This window comes from Melanotaenia boesemani, chromosome 13 (assembly GCF_017639745.1).
Source record: "Melanotaenia boesemani isolate fMelBoe1 chromosome 13, fMelBoe1.pri, whole genome shotgun sequence".
NCBI lineage: Eukaryota > Metazoa > Chordata > Actinopteri > Atheriniformes > Melanotaeniidae > Melanotaenia > Melanotaenia boesemani.
This window is the reverse complement of record NC_055694.1, coordinates 15,150,173-15,177,095: the sequence shown is the minus strand read 5'-3', so window position 1 is coordinate 15,177,095 and position 26,923 is coordinate 15,150,173. Positions and strand designations below refer to the sequence as shown.

The 26,923-nt window shown below is 38.2% G+C and overlaps 4 protein-coding genes and 3 non-coding genes across 7 annotated transcripts; 4 read left to right on the top strand and 3 right to left on the bottom strand.

Moving 5' to 3' along the window:
* The first annotated feature begins 8,451 nt into the window (after nucleotides 1-8,451).
* Nucleotides 8,452-12,320, top strand: fkbpl (FKBP prolyl isomerase like). Its single transcript, XM_042004514.1, has 4 exons — nucleotides 8,452-8,499; nucleotides 10,460-10,627; nucleotides 10,719-10,984; nucleotides 11,181-12,320. The coding sequence occupies exons 2-4, from the start codon at nucleotides 10,462-10,464 to the stop codon at nucleotides 11,850-11,852; spliced, it is 1,104 nt and encodes a 367-aa protein (XP_041860448.1). The 5' UTR covers nucleotides 8,452-8,499; nucleotides 10,460-10,461; the 3' UTR covers nucleotides 11,853-12,320.
* Nucleotides 12,194-12,266, bottom strand: trnaf-gaa. Its single transcript has one exon. It is a non-coding gene; the product is annotated as a tRNA-Phe (tRNA).
* An 860-nt stretch (nucleotides 12,321-13,180) lies between the features above and the next one.
* On the bottom strand, nucleotides 13,181-14,521 carry LOC121652009 (EBP cholestenol delta-isomerase). Its single transcript, XM_042004532.1, has 5 exons — nucleotides 14,357-14,521; nucleotides 13,878-14,181; nucleotides 13,745-13,781; nucleotides 13,534-13,664; nucleotides 13,181-13,462 (listed from the first exon to the last, which is right to left on the bottom strand). Exons 2-5 carry the CDS (start codon nucleotides 14,176-14,178, stop codon nucleotides 13,242-13,244), a joined length of 690 nt encoding a protein of 229 aa, XP_041860466.1. The 5' UTR covers nucleotides 14,179-14,181; nucleotides 14,357-14,521; the 3' UTR covers nucleotides 13,181-13,241.
* A 577-nt stretch (nucleotides 14,522-15,098) lies between these two features.
* Nucleotides 15,099-15,170, bottom strand: trnah-gug. Its single transcript has one exon. It is a non-coding gene; the product is annotated as a tRNA-His (tRNA).
* Nucleotides 15,171-15,586: 416 nt separating this feature from the next.
* On the top strand, nucleotides 15,587-15,658 carry trnae-uuc. Its single transcript has one exon. It is a non-coding gene; the product is annotated as a tRNA-Glu (tRNA).
* A 413-nt stretch (nucleotides 15,659-16,071) lies between these two features.
* Nucleotides 16,072-19,396, top strand: ccdc115 (coiled-coil domain containing 115). Its single transcript, XM_042004544.1, has 5 exons — nucleotides 16,072-16,208; nucleotides 16,407-16,510; nucleotides 16,699-16,811; nucleotides 16,915-17,106; nucleotides 18,727-19,396. Exons 1-5 carry the CDS (start codon nucleotides 16,089-16,091, stop codon nucleotides 18,924-18,926), a joined length of 729 nt encoding a protein of 242 aa, XP_041860478.1. The 5' UTR covers nucleotides 16,072-16,088; the 3' UTR covers nucleotides 18,927-19,396.
* A 643-nt stretch (nucleotides 19,397-20,039) lies between these two features.
* Nucleotides 20,040-25,690, top strand: si:dkey-109j17.5 (zinc finger BED domain-containing protein DAYSLEEPER). Its single transcript, XM_042004490.1, has 5 exons — nucleotides 20,040-20,505; nucleotides 20,776-21,006; nucleotides 22,390-22,649; nucleotides 22,740-23,322; nucleotides 24,246-25,690. Exons 1-5 carry the CDS (start codon nucleotides 20,356-20,358, stop codon nucleotides 25,086-25,088), a joined length of 2,067 nt encoding a protein of 688 aa, XP_041860424.1. The 5' UTR covers nucleotides 20,040-20,355; the 3' UTR covers nucleotides 25,089-25,690.
* The last annotated feature ends 1,233 nt before the right edge of the window (nucleotides 25,691-26,923 follow it).

The following is a 26,923-nucleotide window of genomic DNA, read 5'->3' as shown; positions in this document are numbered from 1 at the left end:
CCCTGCTCTCTGGTCTTCACAAAAGTAGTATTTTCAATTACTCCAGAACTCAGCTGCACAAGTTCTGATGAAGACCAGAGGATGGGAAGACATTACACCAGTTTTAAAATCTCTGCATTGGCTTCCAGTGCATTTCAGGATTGATTTTAAGGACCTTTAGTAGTTTGTAAATGTCTTAATGGTCTTGGGCCTTCTCATTTATCTAACCCCCTTTTGGATTATGAACCCCTTGTGGACCCTAAGGTCCTCTGTTACTGGCCTTTTAATTGTTCATAAAGTCAGAACTAAAAGCTTTGTTGAGGCCTTGCTCCATCAATATGGCCCTCGAGCGTGGAGCAGTCTGCCAGAGAACCTCAGGACTGCAGAGACTGTTTTTTTTTTTTTAAAGGCTAAAGACCTAGCTTTAAACTGAATTTTTCTTTTTTCTTTCTTTCATTCTTTATTACTTATTTTATCATCAATTTTATACATTTATTTATCACTTTTATTGTATTGTTTTACCCAAGTGCATTGTTTTTATTAACTCTTTCAGATATTTTTTTAATCTGTTGCTTTTATGCATGTAAATCATCATCTAAATGCATGTTGTTTGTGTGGAGGAGGGATATGATTTGATTAAATTTGATTTGTTCTTTACACTGCAAACAAAAGTGGACCATTTATGACATTTTTTGTTGATATTTGACTATATCTGATTTTGTATGACAGACTGAATAGCACAAATATTTCTTTTTAATTAGACCCAGGCCACACTCATATGTGGTGCTAAATTGGATAGATATTTGATGTTTTTCAAAGCGACCTCAGTCTTAACAGTCGTGTTGCATTTCATTCAATTCAGATGTAAACAATGAACAAAACAATATCATCTTATCATATCATAGTTTTGTTGGCTCTGATTGTGCAACAACTTTAAAATGGATACTCACACTGATGTTTGTGGCCTCTCTGTATACTTAATATTACTATTTATTACTAATAGTAATAACACTAATATAAATAGACAGAGTGCTTTGTGTGATGCCATGTCCTTTTCTGCAAACGAGGGCCACTTCAGGGCCATAGACTGTTCACACTGGAGACAGTCACATTTAAATATTAATGTAAACAATCACGTGAAAAAATCTGATTTCTGCAAAAAGAACTTAGACCTGTAGTGTGACCATAGCCTTACAGCGAGGAATATGAAATAACTGTGATCAAATGTTTCTTTAAATCTTCCCATTCATGCTGACTTTCTCCTTCTACTGTGTGCCAAAGATAGATTTTGAACTGTTACAAACTGTAGATCTTCTGTAATATTGTAAAAGTTTATCTTCCTAACTTGTCCAGATCTTATAGCAGGGCTACTCAATTCGGTCCTACGAGGGCCGCAATCCAGCAGGTTTTCCATGTATCCCTGCACCAACACACCTGAGTCAAATTAGGGGGCTCTAACAGCCAATCAGGTTCTACACAATAACTCATTAGTTTGACTCAGGTGTGTTGGTACAGGAATACATGGAAAACCTGCGGCCCTCGTAGGACCGAATTGAGTAGCCCTGTCTTATAGTGTCCCATTGTTTACACTCTTTATCTCCTCTGATCATCCTGTTATATTCTTTTTTCTTCAGTCATGCTTTTAAAAGGTTGAACCCATATTCAAATCTCAAATACTTGTCTCTTTTGTTTTTTGTTTTTTTTTGTTTTTTTACATGATCATAAGGCTACATTTACAATATTTATCCATTTCTTTTGTGCATAGACCTAACTAAATAACTGAACACAGGAGTGCCTTAAAACAGTAGTAATATTTTTTCTCTGACAGCTTAACTTTTGATTTTTGTTCATCATAGTACACTGCTTATTACCATCTTGTTTAATTTAAACAATTTAATTTCTCCTTATTCATTCCTTATTCATTTGCTAAAACAAAATAATTTCACAGTTTCCGATAAAGTCCGTCATATATCTGCTATACGCTGCAATTATTTATAAGGATGTATCTTGGGAACAGCCAACTTATCTTCAGACAAACTGGATAAAAATCTCTTCACCAACAGGAGCTTGTAGATGAAGCAGCCACTCTGCTGCTTTGGCAGTGTGCAAAATATGCAGACAGCTGGCATAGATAGTGTATGTCAGTCATGAGTGATTGAGTGATGCAGATTCTGTTTGTATGGAATGCAAAGACAGTGAAACACAGCCTGCTGGTCTTCAAGCAAACATATAATATTACCACATTACCACATTCATATTTCCAGAAATTAATGCATGATGGTAATAGAATTTACTTTTTCTTTCAATCTTTTTATATCTCTTTAGCCCTGAGATCTGTTAGCTAGCTATTTGGAAAAAATGCCCTGAATACTCAGGCCTATAAGCCTGGTGAACAGGCTAACTAAGTACTAGCATCACAGTTTGGACACATGTTTTAGTTAAATACTCATTGTTATATTTAGCTGACAATGAAATGATGCAAGCTGTGTATCATACAGTGCACTTGCATTGTGGTATATAAAACTTTTAACAAGGTCGTTTATAAAAATGACTACACAGATCTCATTTCTAGATGCATTTCTTTGTGCTCAGGTCAAGTTGGCATTGTCATATGGAATTATGCATGAAACTCACTTAAGGGGGTTCATTTCATATCATGATATATGGAATATGCCCCCTATTATTCAATGTCATGTTTTTTTTCTATTATCTTCATAGCAGTGATAGAAGTTATTGGTATTTTTCCTGTACAGTTTCATGGAGTATGCACATAGATTTTCAGTAACAGAACAATAGTTATACAAGGAGAGAGTGTTAAAAGTCTTAAAAGACTGCCCAGAAGTAATGTTTATAGAAGAAAAAAAATGCATGAACTACATTCCCTACATTAAACAGGTTCCCATTATATAAATACTAAATATTACCGAAATATAATTGTGAGGTTCCCACTTGATTGTTTATAAAATGTAGTGATCAGTTACACTTGCAAGTTGTAAAACTTGTAGGTTGTTAGCATGATCTCTAGATGCCCATCAAAGTTTTTGGCAAATTGTGCTGTCTTTCTTTGAAATGCTTCACTAATCTTTAAATATTCTCTCATACTTGAGAACAATTCTGGAAATAAAATAAAAAAAAGACAGAAGGTGGCGTTTGACATATTATTAAACATTGTGGAGACTGATAGGAATGAATGGACTTTCAAATGACTTTCATTTGAACACTAACACATGCAGAAACGAGGCATAAAAGGGATTTAGGTACCATAGTCTGTCATGACAAGAAGAAGAAACAAACTTACCATTAGCTTTTTTAGTGAGCCACAACCCTAAATGACTTAGACACATCAGTGTTCTGACATACACAACACATGTACACACTCCTGTTGTCATACTTACATCTGTTTCATTCTGGGGGGGCAACATGTGTCAATCTTCACAGTCTGTGTAAATGAAAACGATGAGGCTCCACAAAGCATTTATTTTCTAGGCTGTCTTCATTCAAACATTGTTGTATCAGGATGTCATTTACTCACCACACTACTGGACAGCTTTCCACCATCCTCTACATAGAGGATGAACAGCCCTTGGTAGACTGATGTGGTTGGTCCAACCCCTTTCTATGAACCCACCAACTGTAACTGACAGACACACATGACAGGACATGCCCCAGACCACCAGTTAACAGACTGCAGCTAACTGTTACTTTGACTCAAAGCTGGTCTGAATTGGATCCGCTTATCCCCTTCTGTGGACCTCATACCTTGATCTAAACCTAATGCTGGAATAAATCGCAGCTGCCTAGGTGATTCCTGACAATGAAGTTTGTCTTTAAGGAGTATGTAGTGCAAGAGTCCCACCTGCACAAAGTTAACTCGTGAAGCCTTGCAGTCAAAACCTCTCTTGAACAGACTTTTAAAATCTTTATGGATATGTCAACCTAACTTCAAGAACAAACCCACTCAGAGCTAGCATCACTGAAGACTGATACTGTTACTGTAGTTACCACATATCATCCAAATGAAGACAACAGAAAACAGCAAATATCATAAGAAATGTTGCAACACATGAGCAAATGGCATGTGTAATAGTGTGTGCAGACATGATAGGCAGTAACTGGCTTTATTAAAAGGTCACATGAAATGCCAGCCTGTGTGTAGGCATAACTGTTTGAGAAAAAGTATATCCAGATGTGTGCTATAATATGCGTGCAGAGGCCTAATGGTGGCTATCTGTAATCACAGAACAAACCACACGTACAGCAAATGAATGCATTAAAATACTGTCACAAGACTCTCCTCAGGCTCCCTCACAGGAAGACTCCATTTCACCACATTTGTAGATAAAAACAAACCCCGCCATCCTCAAATCCCACAAGCTGCCATGTGACTCCTGATAGCCATCTCCTCCCCTCAGTAGGTTCCTACTCAAGCTGTGCAAGTCCAAATCTATAACTGCCCCCCAGAGAAACTATTTAATGGACTTAAGGAGATTCTTTATGCTCCAGATAAAACAAATTTGTCTGTACTTAATGCCAGATTCCCCATATTGCCACTGGGTACGTACAAATTAGCATGCTGCGATTTAAATGTGTTCAATATTGACAACATAGTATTAACACATGTGCTTGTTTGTTGGTGGGCGGGAGCCGATTTAAATCTACTTTCAATTCCTGTTAGTTCAAGCTAAGTATTTGACTTAATTTGATACACAAACTGTTCAAATCCTACACTTGCATTCTGTCTGTCCTGTCATAAGTATGACTGTCCTGTCTGATGGTAAATGTATTGAAAAATTAGGATTAATCAACCATTTTCTAAAAACAAGATTTTTATGATATAATGACATAGAGTAAGGAGGTAGAAAACCCACCTGAGAAGTATGGATCATCAACATTTTGGGCTTATCTTTTTAAATTGATTTTACAACATGTTGCAAAGTAAGGGTTCATCAGAATATTAACATGTATTCAGTCTTCATAAAGAGGCTTTAAGCTAAAAGTGCTCCTGTGTACTATTAACATTCCCTGTTTCCCATCAGAAAAAATACATAAATCTCTCACATTTTAATGGTTGCTGGTGCATATCACAGCTACCAGTAAGTACAACACTTTTAAAGAAACATGACTTAAGGGTGCAGCCTTTGTGCATGTTGTGCTGCATCTGCTGCACAAGGATGCAATATAATGTCTGGTTTTCCTGGGAGTTTCAATGGGAGCCTCTCGTCTTTCACTGCAGTTGAAGCAATCTCATCATGACATAACAATGTAGATAAATGGCCCTAACCTGGCAGGCTCTGCTCCATCCCTGCTAATGGATGAGTAAAGTCATACTTCAATTCTTGCGCAACTCTTTTGGCAATTTGTCTGAATTACAAGGAAATGCATCAAGTTGTGTTTTTATTGATATCTCTAAAATATTAGTATGACAGTGATGTGGACAATGTTGTGCTTATTTTGGTAAATTGATGAAAATGGGGTCTTTCTCTTAGAACTGTCTAGCCTCAGGATCAATCTTGATCTCCACTTGACCTGGAAACCTTAATAATTCAAACTCCTCTTTGGCTGGCATGTACAGTATAACATTTTCCCACACACACAAAGAATCAAAATGTCTTTAGTTGTATCTCAATTTGGAGCACAGTTTGATGGAGGAGTTTAAATGAGATTGACAATCAGTTTAGTTTCTCTAGAGTCTAGACCGTCTCAACTAATACCTAATGTTGGACCTACGTAGGATAAAGTTTTAACCTTTGCACTGAGTTAACATAGTAAAATCTGAGCGAGTCATCAGGCTTCTCTCTATAGACAATAAACAGCCCAGAGAGAGTAAACCTGGATGCAGCTAAAGTGCCCAAAACACTTTGACATACATGCAGTAACAGCAAAATGTCCAGCAGTCCCTACACCATGAGGTATAAACATTATGTCTTGTGTCCTGATCTGTTTATGAGTTATCCTCTTGCTGATCAGGGTCATAGGGTGTGTGTGTGTATTAGTGTCTGATGGAGTAAGGGAATATATGAGCAAAGATTACAGATGAGCTGGTCACCCTTTTCATGCAGAAAAAAAACACAAGCAAAATGTTAGACAAGCTTAATCTTTTTTCATATCTATCTCCCTTTTATCTACTCATATCTACCACCTTTCCTTCAATGAGGTCTGTTGAACCCGTCAGATAACCAAGCAGAGGTCACCAACCCTCTTTACAGCTCTAAGCCCTTGCTACTGATGTTGCAGCTGCTCCCAGGATCCTACCACTGGCAGGTTGCAGAGAAATATTAAAGAAAGAAATGCTCTGTTTTTGTGTCAGAATAAAGGAAAGACAAAGTTACAGAAGCAGATGGTGAGTACATACACACTCTTGACTTTGAAAATCAATACTTAACCCCCATGCGTTGCATTGTTTTATCACAGATGATGTGAGAAGAACCAAATTTTAAATACTGTCCAAAATAAGAAAATCTTATTTCTAAAATATTCAGACCCTCAATGACTAAATCCCAACATATTTAAAACGTCAGAATACTATATTACCTTATACACATCATATATATTAAGTCTATCTCTTCTAGAGTTTCTAAAAGCAGAATGGGAGCAAAACCTTTCATTATTCAGCATCCTCACATATGGATCCCACTTTAGTTTCAGGGAGCAGACAGGCTCTCGGCTTTAAAAATTAGCTTTAAATCTTTTTGGTGCAACCTATAAACCCTGTGGTTAATCAATAAACTGGCTTACCTGCCTGCTGTTTATATATATGTGTGGCAAATTGATACCGCTTACAATTTACTGTGTACCTATCCTATTGGTACCAGACATCCCGTGAGCAGGACATAACAAATAGATACATATTGTATTCAGTCTCCATTCCAAGTACCTACACTTTAAACACCATTGGAAAGCTAAGTTTCTTTCATTGTAAATGATGTATTCTTTTCCTGGCTACACTCATACCTGTAGATTCAGTAACATTTCTTTAGGACCAGTCACAAATGCAATTAATCTTTGAAGCCACTCCAGTAGCAGATAATACTACAACAAAATTGTGCTGTAACATCAGCAAGGGTCCAGTAAAAGAAGTCCAGTAAAATAGTTGGTCCAAAACAAGTCTTGTCTATAAAATAAACCCCTCTTCAGGACTAGTATCTTTTTATCACTCAGTCCCACACAGTGAAGCTTGTTTTTCTTCTCGCATTGAACTTAGTGTACATAGTATGCTGGAGCAAGCTGTTCTCAGACACCTCCCTGCACCTAACAAGCGAACCTGGTTGATATGAACCAGGCAGTTCTGCGCTCAATGGTCCTTACTGCACCTGTCCACACTATGTCACATTGCTGAAGAGAGAGGGACCTCTACTGGAAAGTCAAGCAAATTTATATAAATAAAATTTAACATTACATTTACGGATTAAATATTCAGTTTGTTTTATGCTTTTTGTTCTCTCTTTGGGTTGAAGTGTGCAGCTCTTTTAATTTACTGTAAAAGAAAGTATTTAAAATATAAAATAATTTAATTGAAGAAAAAAAAAAAACTGAATAACTGAACATTGAATTACAGCAATTATAAGCTAATAATCAAAGTCATAAATACTCTTTTAATAAGTTTGTTTCTCAGTGAGATAAGTTAGATTTCTTTCTTTTCTTTAAGTCCAGACTTTAGATATATTTATTCATTCTTACACCATAGCAGCCTTCTTGCATTAATTACTTTAAATACAGCTTTATGGACTCCAGGAAACAACTGAAGTCCTCCATGAGATCCATGCTTTATTCCCAGTATTTAAAAAAAATGCATGATTCCTGTTATTTTGGGCTGCAATCTCATTTGTGCAGAATGTTTATTGCCTCATCCTATTATAGATCCTATATTAGACCAATTACTGTTGATACTGTTGGTCAGAGACAGTGGTGTTCTTCTGACAAACCAAAATGGATTCTAAGGATAGGTCCCCAATATCATACTATTGGACAGGTCAAACACTAACATGAGTGGTGACATCAAAGGGCACACACACAGTTGAAATTTGCTATGGGTGAGTCTTTGGCTTTTAATCTTTTATAAGTTGTTGTAAGGTAGTAAAGAAGTGAATAGCTGTAGATTATACCAGACAGAACCAGTTAAGAAAACATTGTTCTTTGACTTCTAGATTTTTAATAATACATGCTCATACATAGGGTGTTCACTTCTTTTTTGCAGTCATGTCAGAGTCATCTGGGTCCACCCGCTGAAAGAGAAAAGAGGAAATTCACAGACAGAATAAAGACCATAGAGTTTAAAATTAAATGTTAAAACACTTCTATCAGAAAGATTAGACCGCATAGGTATAAACATTTTAACATGAATTTTGACAGAAAACCAAGTAAGGAAAATAACGGCTTTGAAATTGGTGTTATTCATAAGAGACTCCGTTGCTGAAGGGGGCGGTAATGCTCCTACTACGATGTAATTGGCAACCAGTCTCTAAAGAAGAAGAAGAAGAATAAGAACGACGGTAACTAAAGAAGAAGACGAAAAACCATTAGGTTTGATTTGTTGTTTCTTCTGTGGCCGGTTTTTGGTTTATTACTTCGTTATTTATGGAATTATTGCTACTTGCGTACAGGGTAAGGTTGAGTTTTAGAGTCGATGTGTTGAAGTAAAATATAGCTCATATTATACAGACTAATAAAAAACTCTGTTGTTGACACGAGAGCTGTTGGATGCTATCAAACGCTCAAGCAATGCGAAGAGTATTCGGTATATCTGAATAATATCGGCCTTACACGCCATGTGGGTTAATGCAGTTTAAAATAGTGCATCTGTGATCAGCTGACTTACCTGTTACAACTGTCTTAAATTCATATAAACAAATACGCTTGCTCGGTTAAGGTGAGAGTTGAACTTTAAGTCTGCGTGTAAGAAGACTGAACGTTAAGCGGGTTTAATTTTTGTTATCTTTGCGAACGAGCTTAATTTAGTCGACATGTTTTTGAGTTAGTTAACACATTTGATAAAACATAAGGTGGTTAAGATGTAAAACAATGAAGTTAAACAGTACAACACTCTTGAATCTCCAGCGCTTAAAAGAAGAACAAAAATCAGATCTACATTTCTGTCAAATAGTTGCAAGCTTAAGTTAACTTTCTGAGCTGTGTCTACAAGAACAAAAACACATAAATACTTAAAAAAGGCCAAGAAATTGTAATACCGTGTAGTGAGTAAAGGTTTACAAATATGAAGTAGTCAAAGCATGGTTGTTTTATGCTCTCGTAAGACTTCCCAGCTTTCTACAGATATCAGAAACAAGAACATAATAGAAATGTCATACAACCCCAGTTCCCAAAAAGTTGGGACCCTGTAAAATGTTAACAAAAACAGAATGCAATTATGTGCAAATCACAGATATTTTATTCCCAATGGAACATAAACAGCATATCAGATGATAAAACTGAGACACTTTGCTATTTTGTGGAACATATGTGGTCTGGGCTAGCCTACCTGAGTCTGGATCTAAGAGCTATGCCAGGTTAATATTCCCTGAACACATCACAGATGTATTCTGGGCCTAAACCGGTTTGGGATTTGTAAACAATCAGTAGAGTTTTAAAATCTATTCTGTGACTGACTGGAAGCCAGTGTTAAGATTTCAAAACTGCTGTGATGTGTTCAGATCTCTTAGTCCTGGTTAAAACTCAAGCAGCCACGTTCCAGATGAGCTGCAGATGTTTAATGCTTGTTTTAGGAAGTCATGTTAAAAAGCCATTACAGTAATCCAGTCTACTGGAGATGAATGCATGGATGAGTTTCTCCTGTCTTTCTGGAAAACTAAACATTTAATTCTGTTGATGTTTCTGAGTTTGTGAAAACCTTAGTGTCAGCTTTGATGTGGCCCACCTCTGCCCATCTTTACACCCTATAACAGGGTTCTTCAACCTTGGTCTTCAAGGGTGACTGTACAGGTTTTAGCTGTTTATCTACATGCATTCACCCGGCACAAGCTAATGGCTCATCAACAGGCTTGCTGTTATGGGACAACATTCCTCTCCTAAGACTCCAGCAACCGCTTCCCTCATTTTCCAGATCTTTACAGATTGTTGCTAAAAGACGAGAGGATGCTACACAAGGGTATACACCCCCTTGTTCATCCTTTTTTAAATTGATGTGTTGCAGCCTTCAAATTCAAAATGAGCTAATATTTTCCACAAAAAGGTAAAATGTAATATGTTATGTTCTATTGGGAATAAAATATTTATTTATGAAATTAGCAAATCATTGAATTCTGTTTTCATTCACATTTTACCCAGTTTCCCAACTTTTTTGGTATTGGGGTTGTAATTGGTTGGATCTCACACAGAAGATTTTACATGTCTCACAAACGTCTAACTCCAATTTTTAAAGAGTACTTCTACTTGTCAATTTAAAAGCAAATCATGTGCAATAAATTTGATCAAATATGTAATGATCTTTTATTCATGTTTTGAATGTTTTTTTTTTTTAACTCAGTGATGGAGCCTGTTTACCTTGTAGAAACACTACATGATAAAGGTGAGTGTTATGACGCTGATGTCACCTCATGGGTGTCGGTGTGCCCCAGAGGCCTCTGGAAAGTCCAGCGAAAACAAACTCAAGGGTGGAGTCAACAAACAGTTTCTAATTCAGGAAATGTTAAAGGTATGATATGTTGACATTCTTTTAAGAAAGGAATCTTGTCATGTACCTTTATGTAGTATTTTAGCTCACAAAGTCTCTTTGTTTCCTTCAGCATGTTCCTCTGATTACTGTCCAAGGTTGGGTTCACTGTGTCGAGTTCGAGTGCAGCTGAAAGTTAATACAGATGAGGCTGAAAAAAGAGATGAGAAATTGTCGTTCACTGATGTTGCAGAATTAGTGGCCACGCCTTTTCTCAGGCATCAAGAGTCTGTGCTGCAGCTCCCGTTGGGAGATTGGACAACACTGAGGCTTGGGGAGGGTCAGTGTGATATCACAGAGACTTGTTTGGAAGGAATGCGAGCTGGAGAGATATGTGAGGTAGGAATTTATTTGCATGTAAATTAATTCTAAAACAACTTTGGTCAACTTTTAGTATATTCTGCTATGCTTTGTGAAACTGAAGGCAACCATTAAAAAAACATAAAAACATATTGTGATGTTTATTTACATGTTTACATTTACATGTTTTCCTGCTGAAAAATGCAAAGTTTAATTAATTTATTTTGCTTCTCAGATACTACTTACTCCATATGGAGGTGGACCAGATGTCTCTGTTTCCCTACCTTCAGATGGAAACCTTCCTTTATGTGCTACTGTTGAACTCCAAGCTTTCACACCAGGAAAAGAATCATGGGAGGTGTCTGCCAGTGAAAAATGGAAGTGGGTGAAGTCACACAAAGAGAGGGGAGGAATTAGATTTCGGAGTGGGGACATTTGGGGAGCTACGGACAGCTACAGGCGAGCCCTCAAGCTCCTCATCCCTCTTTGTGGCCTCATTAAAGAGGCTGAGACAAAGGAACATGAGTGTGAAGTGGAGGAGCAGAGAGACACAAACACTACTGATGAAACACAACAGTTTCCTTCAGCTGATGAATTCAGAGTCATCAAAGCTGAGCTTCATTCCAACTTGTCTCTGTGCCAGCTGAAATTGAAGCAGCCAGAGCGAGCTAAGGCCAATGCCACCAAAGCCACTCAGCTAGAAGCTGGTGCTGTGAAAGCCTGGTACCGGCTGGGCCAGGCATGTCAGATGCTGAATGAGCTGGAGGAAGCCAAAAGGGCATTTAGGACACTGCTGGATTTACAACCAGAACTACCTGCAGCTGTAAAGGCGCTTAAAGATATAACAATTAGAGAGAAAGAGAGAAATGCACAGCTAGGACTGAGATTAAGCAAAATGTTCAATTAAAGATGGGATATAATCAATACAATTTGTTTGTTTGTTTTTTTCCCCCCATGATTCACCATTAAATCTAAACACATTTACAACACTGCTTCTTAGTCTCAAAGACCACAATCTGTAGATGTGTGGGCTTCCACTATTTACTACTATGGCATTGAGTTGCCTGAATATAACTAAAGAAATTATATATGTAAAACGTGATATTTTTCTTTAATGTAGTAATAAAGATTTGACATGAGCTCACTGTGTAGCATGAGAACTTGTGGAAGTAAAAAAATTTTATTTTGCAGTTTCAAATGTCAACCACAAGGTGTCCCCAGCCATTTAATTATAGGTGTAAAACAAAATGCCGAAACCCGGGATCGAACCAGGGACCTTTAGATCTTCAGTCTAACGCTCTCCCAACTGAGCTATTTCGGCGCGACTATGTAATCACATGGCGTAAAGTGGAATAAACAAATGTGGGAAATCGCGACATGGATGGATATAGTAGTTATATATTTAGATAGATAGATAGATAGACAACTTTATTTATCCCCGAAGGGAAATTGCGTTGTTACAGTAGTCCAGTGTCATACGTGGCATAAACTATGAATAAAAAATAGAAGTAAAATATACAATATAAGTAAAGTGGAATAGAAGTAGAAATAAAATAAAGATAGAAATCCAGAGTGGAATAAAATTAGAAATAAATAAAATATGAATACAGAGTGGATTGGCAGATAAAGTGCAGTGGCAAGATGAAGTAATAATGAAACTAGCTATCAGATATTAATATGTAAATATGACTATGTGAATAAAGGATGTGCAAGGATGATTTGTGTTATGTTCTGTGTGTTCATACTCATTACTTTACGAATTAAGAGTTTTGTACCAAGAAGAAAGATCAACAGCTTAAATTTTATTCGATAAATTAGCAACTCCTTTGTTGCGAATGTGGTATCTGTATATTAGGTCAATAAAATTGTCTATCCCAATGCCCTATTTGGGCCTATGATGAAGTTTTGAAATATGTCAGCAAAATAAAAACAGCAGAACAAAATGTGTGATTTTTTTCCACCATTTTATTATTCAAATCAAATTAATTCAAATCAAACTTTATTTATTTTTCATGCTGAAGGCAACACAAAGTGCTTTACATGATTAAAAAAAAAAAGCAATTCATGCATATTCAAAATAAAACAACCCTTTACACACATTATTGTAAGATGCATAAGAAGGAAGTTTGAGTTAAAACACCAATCTTTTTGACAATTATCTGATATTCAGGTGTACAAATGGCATAATGAAAAAATGAGGATGTGACAATACCAATGTGCTGCATTGGTTTTGCCATATATTTTTATGCATTTCTCTCATTTCCTTGAATCTGCATTTCTTTCTGCCTGTTGATGCTTATTTCCTCTTACTCTTCTGGGTCATTGTGTTGTCTGTCCGTGTTTGGGCTGCTGAAAGTTGTCTCCATGCATCCACGATGAGCGCCAGTGGTATCACGATCCACAGCACATTCATGAACACAAAGTAGAACCAGAAGTAGATTGGATGTCCCAACTCACTGTGAGCATAGCCATCTCTGTGCTCTGTGAAGAAGTACAGGACCGCTCCATACAGCTGACCTAGGATAAGACATCTAATTTAAACAACTGATTGTACTATGAGAACTTCTTTATTACTTACAGCTTCTTACCTAATGAAATTATGAGCTGCAGAACAAATCTGTAGGGCTTGTTAGTTAAAAAGGAATATACAGCCCAAAAGCTAAAAGGCCCCCACAACCACGCAGTCACAGTCTCCATGCAAACTGTAAAGTTATCAGCTCTAGAAAAGAAACATACATCATAATTTTAACCAGTTCTGTTTTAGATCATAAAAATATGCTGCATGGAAAATGTACTCACATTACATATCTACTGTCTCCTTTGGAGTACTCTTTCCCTGAAAGACAACAATATAAAACATTAACCTAAAATGCCCTTTATACCATCACAGTAACCACCATTGTCTAAAATAGCTGTCTATGTTGGTACTCACACAGCTGAGACAGGAAGCTCTGGTCTCCAGGTAGGATATCATAATACAGTGAGAACCAGCCTTCAATGACACCATGAATGAAACCACAAACTGCAAACCAACATACTGCCAGGCGTCTCCACGTTCCCAGCCTGCCGGAGGTCCCGGTAATCAGCCAGGTAACAAACAGAAACGCACCAGAAACAGAGAAAAGAAATGCCAGAATCTCTGACATGGATCGGTCATTAGCCACATAGGTGGGAATCAAAAGCTCGCGTGGCCAATAAGGATGAAGAACTTCATTTGCTGAAGAGGCACCCATTACCTGCTTGAAGACAGAAGAATCAGCATTTCCGAAAAATATACATAATAAACTAGTGAGAAACCAAGTATTATTTAAAAAGTGAGATTAAGTCCAAATTAAATGAGTCTACTTGCACTGACAATGATCTGTCAGTCATTTGTCACAAAAAATAGTTACTCATGTATTTTGCACTTACCAGTGGTGTTATCAAAATCAAGCGGTATAAACTTGATTTTTTTTCCTACAATAATCTGTATTTTTCTTTACAAAATAAAGAGTATTACATAAAATGAACAGCAATATCTCGAAGATCAATATTAAACTGCACTAATGCAGTTGGACTCTTAACACGGAACTCTGTACAGTGGGGTCAGTTACTTGTCATTCTAAGTACCTATCAAAAATCTGTATTCATATAGTCAGCGCCTCATGCGATCTGCCGACTCAGATGATTGGCTCTTTTTTTGCAACGTTCACGTTGTCTTTAGAAATCACCAATCAACAAATGTCTTTCGCAGAAAATGACCCTCCCTCTCTAAAGTGGACGGAGCCAAAGACATAAAGAAGAGTTCAGTATGTCTATGGACGGAGCACTACGTGACAAAGTAACAATGTATCCGGGCAGCTAGTAAAGTGTAACTTATCAAACTTTATGAAAGGTATATGCATTTAAATTCACTTATACTATAATGAATGCTGGTTTCACTCTAATCCTGATATTTATGAGGATATTGGACTGTACAGTACGCGTAAGAACTGTGTAAATCTTCTACATGACATGAAAAGCTGCATGCAAAGTCAAAGGTACAAATACAAAATACACAAGATGCTACTGGAAAAACGTATAATTTAGCAACATCACAACCGTGAACTTCATAGTTATTGTTTGATAGGTAAAAACTAAAAGAATCACCCATGCCGTGTCAGGGAACATGCCCTGCCGTGACCCGGATTCGAACCGGGGTTGCTGCGGCCACAACGCAGAGTACTAACCACTATACGATCACGGCAAGCTACTGGGTGAGATATGTGAAGGCGCGATGGAAAGTATTATGTATCTAGAGAGATATATGACATCTCTGGTGAGCTGGTTTGTCTCATATTGTTGTTGGGGTTGCAATGTTACTTAAAGAGATGTGAAATTAGACGATCCGGGACCATTTAGACAACGAATAAGATCATTTAGGTACGTGTGTTACCGAGCAAATTTCAAAGTTAAAAAGTTTTATAATTAACATCGTCTTTTTTTTTCTTTTAGCAAATCTTCAGAGTACATAATTGACGGCACTACCATGTTTCTTGGTGTAAGGACATAAATAGGACATAAACAATAATGATGATTGTCCCATAGACATTTCGATCGCATCCTTGTGATGACATGGTATTATGTCGGATTTTATATGGTCATACTCAAGCTTGTTATAGGTCCCATATGGTCTAGCGGTTAGGATTCCTGGTTTTCACCCAGGCGGCCCGGGTTCGACTCCCGGTATGGGAACGAATCTCTTTTTTTTTGTGTGTTTTCAATTTTCCTAATTGTTTTTCAACTTTATTTGATCCTAGAAACTCATTACTTTCAGAACAAAACATTATCGGTAGTGTCTTAGAGTTACTGAGGTAAAACTTACTCTCAAAATTTCAAACGTGAAGTTGGCCATGTAGAAAATCAACAGCTTTTATATTTTAGCATGAAGATGTAATGATTATTTATTTATTTGTTTTTTTTTTTTGTTTATTTTTTACATATTAAAATCTATGAGAAACGGTCAGAATTTAAGTTACTTTAAAAGCAGTGGAGGTTAATAACGTGACATGTCTCACGTGATGTGTCACATGCGCCTACACGGAAGCAGTCGACGTATATCGGAGTGTGCTTTGTGTTTCATGACAGTAGTTAGAACGGCTAAGTATTGTTACAAAGAGTCGACATGGGTGTATCAGAAGTACAGGGGTCTTGTCTTTTACTGGACGAAAAGCTGCTCCGCTTCATGGACCAGCTCGAGTTACTGGAGCAGAAACGAGCCACTCTCAACTCTCTCATCGAGCAGGTAGTTGATGTGTAATGTGTGAAGCAACCCTGCAAGCCTTCCAGATTCATCTGTATAATGTTTAGTTTTAGGTTTATGTTGGCTTTAATTGCTCTGACATTTCAAAATAATTTAATAAATAGCCTCAATAATATTTAATGTTTAGTGTTTAATATTTTGACTGCAGCTTTTTTAAATGTAATATTCATGAATTTTTAGGGGTGGTTTTCCCTAACCCAGGCACGATATTCCATGGGAAACAAACAAGTATCTGCACTCCAATATGCCAGTGAGATGGAGCCACTGGTTTGTGTTAATGTCAGGTGAGGAATAATAATAATAATTATACATATATATATATATATATATATATATATATATATATATATATATATATATTATACTCACACACAATATTGCAATTCATGTATGTGTGTTTGTGTGTGTGTATGTATGTATGTATATGCATGTGAATGTGTGCGTGTATATATATACTTTTTATGTATTACAGAACCCTGGATGATGGTCAGGTGGAATTCTGCACTGCTAAATCTCCACAAAAATGTAGTGAAGACTCTACAAGATATGTAGCATCCATAGAGGATATTGGACCTCAAGAAGAAGGTGGTATAGTGTTCAGATTTTTGTAGTTCATGCACCATAAACTTAACAAGCGGTGCAGCCATGTAACATGATATATGTGTAATCATGCTATTTGATTTCACAGGTGTCAGGCAAAGAAATAAGCCAAAAAAGGATATCACAGAAAAAAAGGCAAGTGGGGATACAAGTAGAGAGAACTTTCCACAAGGAAATTCAGTAAGAAAAAGAGACCAGAATCTTCAGCAAGACCCGCTGAAATGGTTTGGAATTTTGGTGCCACAACCTCTTAAACAAGCACAGTCATCATTCAAGCAAGGTAAGATATTAGAAGTCCAGGCTGGTCCATGTTTTGTAATGGTTTTGCTTCAAAGCTCCTTCAAAATCTAAAGAGCTCAGTGCATCACAGCTTATTAGCATTGTGTAAGAATTACTGCATCTAATGTTGTGAATTGTGTATCGCATTCTAGCGTGTAGTGCATTCTATCGTCTCACTTTCTCAAACACACATTGAAACAAAGATAGCTGCCGTATGTCAGAAAGCCTCGACAACACAGACAAAAGCATGTCATTCGGGGGTTAATAGAGTATTCACTCGGGTAATTAAGTTCCCTCTGGAACAAAATGGGTCAGGGGGAAAACATCTGGTGGACAGAAATTCACTGTCAGATATTGTTCCTCTGTGTTTAGATTAAAGAATGGTTCTCACAGGGGCATCGGATCTTGACGGGGAAACTGGCCTCAACACAGCACTTGCTTTTTGTCAAAGTAAAAGCCAGCTTATAAAGCCTTCCCACCGGCTTTTAGACCAGCTTTACTGTGACTTGAAAGATAGTGTGTCATGACTATGAAAGCGACTTAAACAATGTAAACAAACTTCTATACCAACGAGACTGGTGTATTTAGCAGGATCTACTATTATGCTGCAATGGTAACGAGCAACACTGTCTAACAAAACTGAATGAAAAATGTTAGCTTTAGGCTAATTTAGGCAGTACCGTTGACTTAGTTGTCGAGGAGAAAGCTGCAACTTATGCATCCCTTTTAAAATCTTCCTCCTTCTTGAGCTCCTTCCACCTGAGGAAGCCGAACGCGATGTTGATCCTCCTTTTTGTATCGTTTGGTCATGCTACCTTTTAAGTGTCCTTTGTTTGCTTCTTGGTGATGGTAAAAACGACCCCTATGCTTCTGCTGCATATCCATGGCCCTGCATTTTTGTGAATAACAGTTTAACAAATTTTCCAAATTGTCAGGGTAATAAGCCTCTTTTGTTTGTCTCTTCTCTTCCCGTGTCCCAATCACTGTATGCTGGCTCACGGGGAAAATGCTTAGTTGGTGTATTTGTCCCTTGCAGGCGGCTGTAGTTTCAAGATGGCAGACCATCATGGTGCTGCCCTACCGGCTTAGCCATCATATGTATGAACAAATCTAAAATTCTTTGCTTATGAAAATGTGTCAGATGATTTGTAGAGGTCATAATACACCAAAGATAACACGCAGATATACATGCAGACATCGATTTTGGCCAGTAAACAACAGACAGTGTTACACAATGTCCCTTTAATAAAATAAATAAAATTATACAAAATACAAGCAAACAGATTAGCTCCAATATGGCAACATGCATGCATGGTATTTATAAAACAAAAAAGTGCTGCAAAGAGCAAACTGAACAAATTATTTCTATTTTAACTTTGCACTTTTCCAAATTCAGATTCAGCTGAAGGGAATTTTCTGGGGATATGTACACATGCAAAGAAATGTCATGGAAGTCACTGCTTTGTGTGTTGATATTAATATCAAATGTATTTTAACATATTCACAGTATTGTCACATATTGGCACGTGTGTGTATACTGACATCTACAGATGGATATGGATTTTTAAGTGCAGATATTTATATTTGTGTATTAATGAAAGTCTCCTTCTATTTTTTTCAGTGATAGAGCTTTCTGCTGAGATCGCAGCCCTCCAGATTGCAGTTTTAAACACCAGAGAGGAGATGAAGCACAGTTCAGAAAACAAACACACGCCAGGAGAAGGACTCAGTATTTCTGCTGGGAAATGTGGTGAATTAAATGAATCTGCTGTATCAGAACAGGAGGAAACAAAAGTGACCCTAGCCACAGAGAGAGAGTAGATCAGGATCTATTAAACTTTACTGTGATATTGTTGCTTAAATTAAAAGAAGGTATCAAAAATTTAGTTCCAACTTTATGATTTATTTGTAACAGGTTACATTTGATCTTGTACTGTTTTTACTGATAAATGTGCATCTTATTTAAGATGGATGTGTTTGTTGTATTTGATGATTTTCTTTAAGTGGAATAAATGAGTTGTAGTTTACAACTTAGGAAATCATAAGTTAATTAAAAAGGTGGAATGTTTTCAACAACCAGTAGTCAGCCTCCTTCATATGGTACAACTTTGAGGAATGTTTTGGATTGTTTTGCTGATCTCCGTTTCTTGCAAGTTAACTGTTCGTGTACACCCATGATGGAATACTTTAATGTTCAACACTTATATATGTAAAGGAAAACTGATGTTTTTTTTTTTTGTTTTTTTTTTGTTTGTTTGTTTTTTTAAATTGGAATAAAATATATAAAACAATAAACATTTTATAAATTAATTTTTTCATCTGAAAAAAATGAAATCATGGTATTTAAGTTGATTTTCAAAATTACCTGGGTGTCATCTGTGCTTTAAGGATGTCTTTATACATATATCTATATATGAATACAGATGTATTGATATAAATATAGATGATAAGTTGGTGGATACATATATTCTGTTGTATTTTCTTTCTTTGAATAAAAGTTGAACTATTCACAACCTGGCAACCAAAATAGTTCATAACAAAACTTATAATAAATAATGAAAAAACATTTTAATAAAACTCAGTGATGATTCTAAGATAATTGTGCCAAATAGCCTTTAATAATTGCCCTTAATTATATTATTTTTTAATTGCATATTTATAATATACAGCTTAGCCACATATAAGCATAAACACACTCATACACAAACATTGAATTATATTTATTTCTTTATTTTTATTATTATTGTCAAAATCGCATTAATGATTTAACAAACATCTAGTAGTTATTTTAAATATGTTTTTTTTATCTCTCATCTAAAAGCACATAGTTAAAAACATTAGACCGATGTTACATCCAAACAGCTTGATTGGACACAGACGACCATTATCGGGAACAGTCGAAACAGGAAACGAAAGTCTCGTTTATTGTGTGAACTTCCTGGTCCAATTAAAATACTGTCTGTATTCCTCCATGAAGCTCTCAGTTCTGCCTCCTCTTCACTTGCGTCCGACAGGAGCGACGGATGGGAGCGCAGACAGCACGGATGTGGCCTCACTATCATGTTTCTCTGTTTCCAGCCATCCGCAGCAACTCTTGCAGCCTGATTTTGGACGCACAAGCGACGCGAGTCCCTTAAATTAAAATTTCTTTTGTCTGTGCTGTGACATTTCTCTTTGTGATACCGGAGTGGGGGATGTAAACTCGGATTTGTCCCTGTGATCGCAAGCAGGGAGGAACTGTTTGGCTCCAATGGCGTCCGTTTCGAAGGTGTCCATTCTGGATTACTTTAATGTTGTGTTTGAAGGTGAAAATGGAAAAATCGAGGCCAACTGTAAGGCTTGTAGCACCAGAATCCAGGCGAAACGAAGCGTTACGTCAAACTTCGTTACACATCTCAAGGTAACGTTTTCTAAATGTGAGCCTGTTAACGCAGGGAACAGAAAACACTTAAAACAATTTTCCTTACAACAACTGGAACATCTGGCTCTAAAGCATCTCTGTATGTTGCTGGCTCAGCTTTGTGAAGCTGATCTGAGTAAAGATGGTCTGTTGCTTCTCTGCTAGGGGGCTTTACCCATTCTCTATGTTGTCACTGAAATTTACTTAAGGGTTTATAAATAATTACACTTAAATAGAAATCTTATACTCCTCTCTTTGTCTTCTATTCAGCGTAAGCACCCGACCATGTATGACGACTTTGTGAAAAGGAAGGATATGAAGCGAGAGGGTTATTCCTCTGTTCCCCTGCATAGTTTCACCACCAACGGAGGAAACACTCGATACACTCTTCCCATCAGTACTGGAGCAGGAGGAGGCACTGGAGGAATGGGAACTCTTCAAGGAGTAGGAGGAGGCTCTGGAGGACGGGTGACCAAGTTTGACAGACATGACCCCCGTCAGGTGCCTGGTTTGGTCCATTCTTGTTCAAGTAGCAGTGCCCCTGAAACCCTACAAGTGTTGCATAGTTTATTATGACAGCATAGAAATAAGAAGCCAAAAGAAGCAGGGGTGGTTTAAGGTTTTAGGGGCCAAAGCCACACTGACAGCAGGCTTTGAAGCGAGCTGTGTAACCAAAAAAAGAGATGCACAACCAGTGTTCTGTGGGTTTGACTGTAGTTCATAGATCCATGTAACAGTGTTGCTAAGTAAGGGTGTGTGATACTGCAAGATTTGCCATCAATTCGATACCAAGTAAATGCAGGGCTGGTATTATTGACACTAATACTTTTTAATACAACTATCAAAATTTACATTTCAATGCAAAGACATTCATTTGTGGAATGAATGCATTAATTTTTAACACATTAATGCGTGAATAATAACGTTATTACTCACGCCATAAAAATCTGAATTTGACATGATCTCTGATCTCTGGTGACTTGTCCCAGCAGTGATCCGAATCCACAAAAAAAGCACTTTATCCTCTGTATTTATGAAGATTCTGGCCGTTTTCAAGCCTTGCATTAAAGTATCAATGTTATCATACAAGTATTGATTGATATTGATACCAACATTGGTATTGATATTGTCGATATTTGGGTCGATCCGCCTACCACTAGCATATACAGGAACAGTGAACTGAACTGAACTCCCCTTCTTCTTTTCTTTCTTTTTTCCTGATCAGCATTTCCTTCAGATATCAGTTAGACCAGGGAAGACCTGCCAGTGTAGCCCAAATGGAAAAAAAAAGTTTTAAGGTAACATGGTTTCAAGTTCACAAGTGGCTTGAATTCTAAAATCAGCTGGACTGCATATTATTATGCTTGCAGATATTTTAGCCCTCCTAAAATCCCTGACACTGATGATGCACCATCTGTATATAAGAACAGGAAGAAGGCTACTTTTAGTTTTTCAATTCTTACCAAATCTCAGGGGTAAAAACATGCAATGATTGCATGGAGGTGTAGCTATTAATGCAATGTTGGCTTTAATTGTGTGTTTATAAAAGAAAAAGTATGTTTAGTTGTGTTATCGTTTATTTGACGTTGAGATGAGATCCTGAGACAAGTAAGGCTTCATATCATCACTAAGATGAATTACTGACAAATTCAAATATTTTTAGTCAAATATTTATATCTTGAAAATGTAACTGTTGTTAATAAGCTATTATGTTGCTTTCATTATGCAGTTCTGAAATCCTTGAACGCTGTCTTTGTTGTGTCATTTTCTCATGAATATGCCTCTACAACAAAGCATCTTGCCCTCACCTGTCACTCTCTGTAATGTTGGTCTAGAACCGCCATTGAAAATAAGTATAAAATATGTTGTGTTTTGTTACCATAGGTTTTAATCTCTGAGGCGATAGCGAAGATGATTGTGCGTGATCTGCAGTCTGTGTCCATTGTGGAATATCAAGGCTTCCGAGAGTTGCTTCAGCTACTGGAGCCACGTTACACTCCTGAGCCTCAGCAATATATCCAGAGCCAACTCCTCCCAGCCTATGCCTACCAGGCCCAGCTGGCTACCCGTCAAGCACTGGCAGCAGCACATGCTCTCAGTCTCAGCCTGGACCTCTGGAGGGGCCTTTCTGGACCCAACTCTGGGTAAGGAGGTAAAATTAACCAGAAACAGACAAAAAGCAGCTTGGTTACATTCCCCCACTGAGGGGTCTGCTTCTTTTTCTTTTTCTGTAGGTACCTTGGTGTTACCTGCCATTTTCTTGCATCTGACTGGCAGATGCACTCAGCTCTCTTGGCATGCCTCCCACTGACTGATGGCAGTTCTGGGAGTCGTGTGCTTTCAGATTTTGATGAAGTATGTCACTCTCACGGCGTGTCAGGAAGAGCGTTTCGTGTTGTTGCAGACCCCTTCCCAACAACAACAACAGTAAGGCCATGCTGTCTTCCTGGTTTCCTGATTTCACCTGGACAAAATGGAAATGACGCTGAGGCGGTGGACAACGGTAACAATGCAGAACAAGGCATCAGGAATGGCCATGGTGATGGTGGAGAGGAAGGAGACTGGGAAGACTCATGGGAGCAGGGTTTGGGCGTTTCTCGGGTAGACTGTTTCTCCCGCTCTCTGGAACAGTGTGTTAGAGAGGGGCTACTCTCCTGTCCACAGATTTCTTATACATTGGCTAAGGCTGCTTGTTTCTACAACTATATTACCTCTGCTGTGCCACCTGAGAAACTCAGCCAGGTGTTTGATGGGTTGATGATTTGGGGACCAGGAAATATCCCTGATTCCGCAAGAGACTGGGCTTATAAGCTGAAGGCAAGTAATTCTTTTTGTTATTAAAGTCGCTTGCAATATACAGGTAATACGTTTTTTATCCTCCACTTTTGCATTCAATCAGTTTGGTCCAGTTTTCTTTATATTGCACCAACAATCGCAAACAAAAGTGATTTCAGGGCACTTTACAGAGAAGGAATCAATGTAGTTAAATCCAATTCAACATAAGACAATTCTATATAATTCACTTCAGGATAATTACGTTAATGTAAAGCTAAGTTGTAAAAAGTTGTCTAGATAAGGAGACCAATGGATCGCATTAAATCTTTTGTTCGATTCAATCCCTTCTCCCTGAGCATGCATAGGGCAGCAGGCAGCAATGAATCAGAATAGCTGCCTTTTAAATAACCCAGACAGTCATCTGCCTCCACTGGTTTTGGGGCTAAAAGGACAGTATAGAACAGAGACACAAACAAACTTAAAAAACACAAGGCCAGGGAAAAAATGCAAAGTTAATGGCAGCAATAATGACATAAAGAAATGGAGATCAAAAGAGGCAAAATGAGGAGAAATTCACATTGCATCATGTCTCCCAGCTTCCTAGGCCTATACTGGCATAAATTAAGGGGTAGCTCAAGGCCATCTGAGTCAGTTTTAAGTATGAGCTTTATCAAAAAGGAAAGTTTAAGCCTAATCTTAGAGGCCAAGAGGGTGTTTGTTTCCCTAACTGGGATTTGGTTGCTCAGTTTATGAGCAGTATAGGGTCACCTAGACTAGTCCTTGCACACTGTATTGTAGTTTTGAGCTTATGTAATTATATTATAAGTATCTATGTGCCAGTAATGTTTGGACATAATAAAGTAGTAATCATGGACACTGTATGTTTGCAATAACATTTATTTATTAGGCATATTCATTAAGACTGAAATATTATCATGTATATATTATTTTCTGTTTTGGTGAAGGTTCTGCGACGACTGCTAGATTCAGTGGAATTCCTAGAGGAGATGTGCGGTCCAGGGGAGCTGGGGCTGGATGGCACAGAGAGAGCCCTGCTGACAGAGTTTGCTGACACTTTGGAGCCCTTCACTGAAGCCTGGGATATGGTGCATGGAGACAGACAGGCAGACCTACAGACATACAGGCATGTGTCCATCAGCCTTGCTCTACCCTGTGTTCTCGGTCTCCGTAAGCATCTTTCTGAGACGTCAACCCCCCACTGTCCTGCCCTCCTGCTAGGCCTGAACCAGGCTGTGGAGCGTCTGCTGGCCCCTATTCTAGAGAACCCCCTCTACATCACTGCTACCACCCTGGACCCCCAGTTCAAACTCACATGGAGCAGCAGCCCTGACTGGCACAGACAAGTTGTCCTAGAGGAGTTATCCAAACAAACGACAGCTTCCAGCCCAGTAGATCTCAACACAGACCTTCACCAACAGTCTCAGACTCTTCCTGTCCCAGCACCATCTCCAGTCTCCTCGCTTTCACGGCCTTATAAACTCTTCTCTTTCATCAAACAGAGACCCACAACTCAGGCTAAAAGCCTGGAGCAGGAGTTGGCTGTCTACCTACGTGAAGAACCCACAGACGAGGAAGCTTTGCATTACTGGCGCCGTAAAGCTATTGACTTTCCTCTGCTGTCTCTGGTGGCCAAAAGAGCATTCACCATACCTGCTTGTGGTACCATTGTGGAGAGAATTTTTACTACAGCGGGGCACCTCCTGCTACCAGAGAGAGGCCGTGTTATACCAAAGAACCTGGAGACACTCATCTACCTCAAAGCCAACTACAGATTATTATGGACTTAGAGCTTAGAGTTAACAGTCTTTTTACCCAAATAGCAACTCTAAGCTTTTCACCTGCAGTAAGGCGACTTCTTGGACACAAATCTCTGTTGCGCTTGAAAGAAACTAAGCTAGAAAAAATACACAGTGCTCATACTGCTAACCATTTGATAAAAGGCTGGAAGAACTACAATTTCCATTCTTGAGATGGGTGTAGGTGTGGATTGCCTGCATACATTCAATCACAGCACATGCTGTTAACTGAGAGGCTAGAAGCAGATCGATACTAAAGCATTCTTTCTGACATTTGTTTTTCCTGATCTGGGCCTCCAGATGGCCACAAATCTCCCATGCTCTTGTTTTCCCAACTCAAAAGACAGCTTCTGTCTGCACCAACCAATGCTGACAAACCAATGATAACAAATGGACAATTATTGCATACTGTAGCATCTGATTTATTTTCACTGATGTACAAAAACCCCGGAGACAGCCATTTCGTCATTCAGTGTCTTCTCTGAAGGATAGCATCAACTGCTAAACAATATATTCACCCCTCTATATATGTGTGATACATCATTAGAACATCATAATAAACAAGTGTCAATTTTTAACACACAGGTGTTTGCGGTTTGCAGATGTGTATGGGCATGATTTTGGAGAAAGAGTTGACATTTGCTTTACATGCCAAATTTTAAGCTATATTCTCCTCTGTCAGTCCCAAAGAATGGAGGTCACTCATTGTTCATTTTCATTATCAGAAATTATTTCCTCCCCTTACTTTTGAACTTTGAAGAACTGAAATGGTTTTGACCCTGTGTCTACACCAGAGAGCTGGAGGAGGATAAGTGCTCGTAACAGAAACAATTTCGTAGGACTTTGAAGGAGAAACAGTGAATGCAGCAGTCTGTGTTTGCCTTTATTCAGGGACTGTCTTAGTTAGGGATGGGTCAGTGGGGAGGCAGGGTAATTGCAATAATTCCATTAAAGTAAAATTTGAGTCAGCAGGCAGGCAGCTGTCACATCCTGCAGAGCCCCTTTTTTTCTCACTATAGACTAGGCTCCCAAACACATAGTGCTAATGCACTGAGAAGTAAATGGAAGAACGGAAGGCTGTTTGGGATCAAAATCACAAGCACTGGAATTGATTTGAAAATTAACCACAGATTACAAGGGAGCTTTCATACTGCAGAGACAGTGTAACTGCTTTTAGTTTTTATACACAAACCACTACAGAGACAGTGTATTAATCTGTGGGGGATACAATAAGATTTTCTTCATGGATCATAATTATCAAAGATGGCTGTGATCTTAATGATTATCACCCCAGGTTGTCTCTGTGGATTAAGATGTGTTGCCAGATATCTGTGCAGATGCGTCAGTGCATTAATCTTTGAAGCATGCTCTGTCTGCTCACTTCCTGTATATGTAATTGTTTGTTAGTGTATGTGGGGCACCCCCCACCCACCTCAGCACTCCCTCCCTCTGCTGTGACAGCTCATCCATTTGAGTTAGATGAGCAGTCCTATTGGTAATTGCTTCTGAAATGAATTACTTGGCAGAGAGTGAGACTGAAGGAGGGGAGGAAATTGTAATTGAACTGCAACCCCCCCCCCAAAGTCCCTCCTGCCCCCTCCCTCCCACTTCAAGTTATTACATCTGCAGTGCAGAGACATTTTCCATCTGCACACAAATACACACACCCTTCCAAAACCAATTCCTCCCCGCCCCCACACAGAGCAACATGGCCTCAGCAGAGCAACATATTGATGCAGAGTGATTTCAGAGATTGATTGTTCACGGGCACATGCACACCAGGCCACACTGCACTCGTGCACTTTTATTCACAGTACAGGGACAAA